Source organism: Cariama cristata, unplaced genomic scaffold, assembly GCF_000690535.1.
Source record: "Cariama cristata isolate BGI_N322 unplaced genomic scaffold, ASM69053v1 scaffold22014, whole genome shotgun sequence".
NCBI lineage: Eukaryota > Metazoa > Chordata > Aves > Cariamiformes > Cariamidae > Cariama > Cariama cristata.
Window position 1 is genome coordinate 2,786 of NW_009613811.1, and position 574 is coordinate 3,359.

General features: G+C 60.5%; 1 protein-coding gene across 1 annotated transcript in view; it reads right to left on the reverse strand.

Annotated features, from left to right (window-relative positions):
* The window catches only part of LOC104160916 (protein CASP-like), a gene marked incomplete at its 5' end in the record, with an annotated part of 15,317 nt that overhangs the window by 166 nt on the left and 14,577 nt on the right, over positions 1-574 (reverse strand). The window contains one exon of the mRNA XM_009699171.1: positions 390-454. Within this exon, the coding sequence (XP_009697473.1) occupies positions 390-454 (65 nt within the window). The remainder of the gene's footprint in view (positions 1-389; positions 455-574) is intronic.

Consider the following 574-nt stretch of genomic DNA (forward strand, 5'->3'; position numbering starts at 1 on the left):
ACACCCCGCTTTCCCCCAGCCACGGGCAGCGGCGCCTGGGGGCTGCTCAGGGCAACGGGAGTCAAGGCACGGGCCTGATCCTGGTTTCCAGGCTCACGTTTGGCTTTAGACGGCTTCCTCCTTGGGCAAGAACCGCTCATGGAAGGGGATTTGGAAAACACCTGACTGAGGACAGGCGCTTGCCCTGCTCCGTGGACTTTCCCCCCCTACTCATCCTCATTGGATTAAGGGTTTAAAACCCAATTAACTGCCCCTGTTTCCAGGACAGAGGTGCACCGAGCAGTGCCCAAAAAATCTGCTGCAAACCACCATGCTCTGCCCACCAAACCCGGGCAGACAACGCTCCCGAGCCCCGGGGCCAGGCTGACCCAACCAATTCTCACACCCACTTCTTAGCGCAGTACGCAGCACAGTCCCTGCCCACGCTCTCGCTCCAGGCCGTTTTGTAGAGCACCTGCAAAGTAAGAAATGCAATCAGCTCTGCTTTCTCCTGCCCATCTCTGCCCACCCTCGCAGCAGCCCCTCTCGCCGCTGTGCCAGCCTGTCCCTGCCATCCCGTCCCTGCCATCCCGTC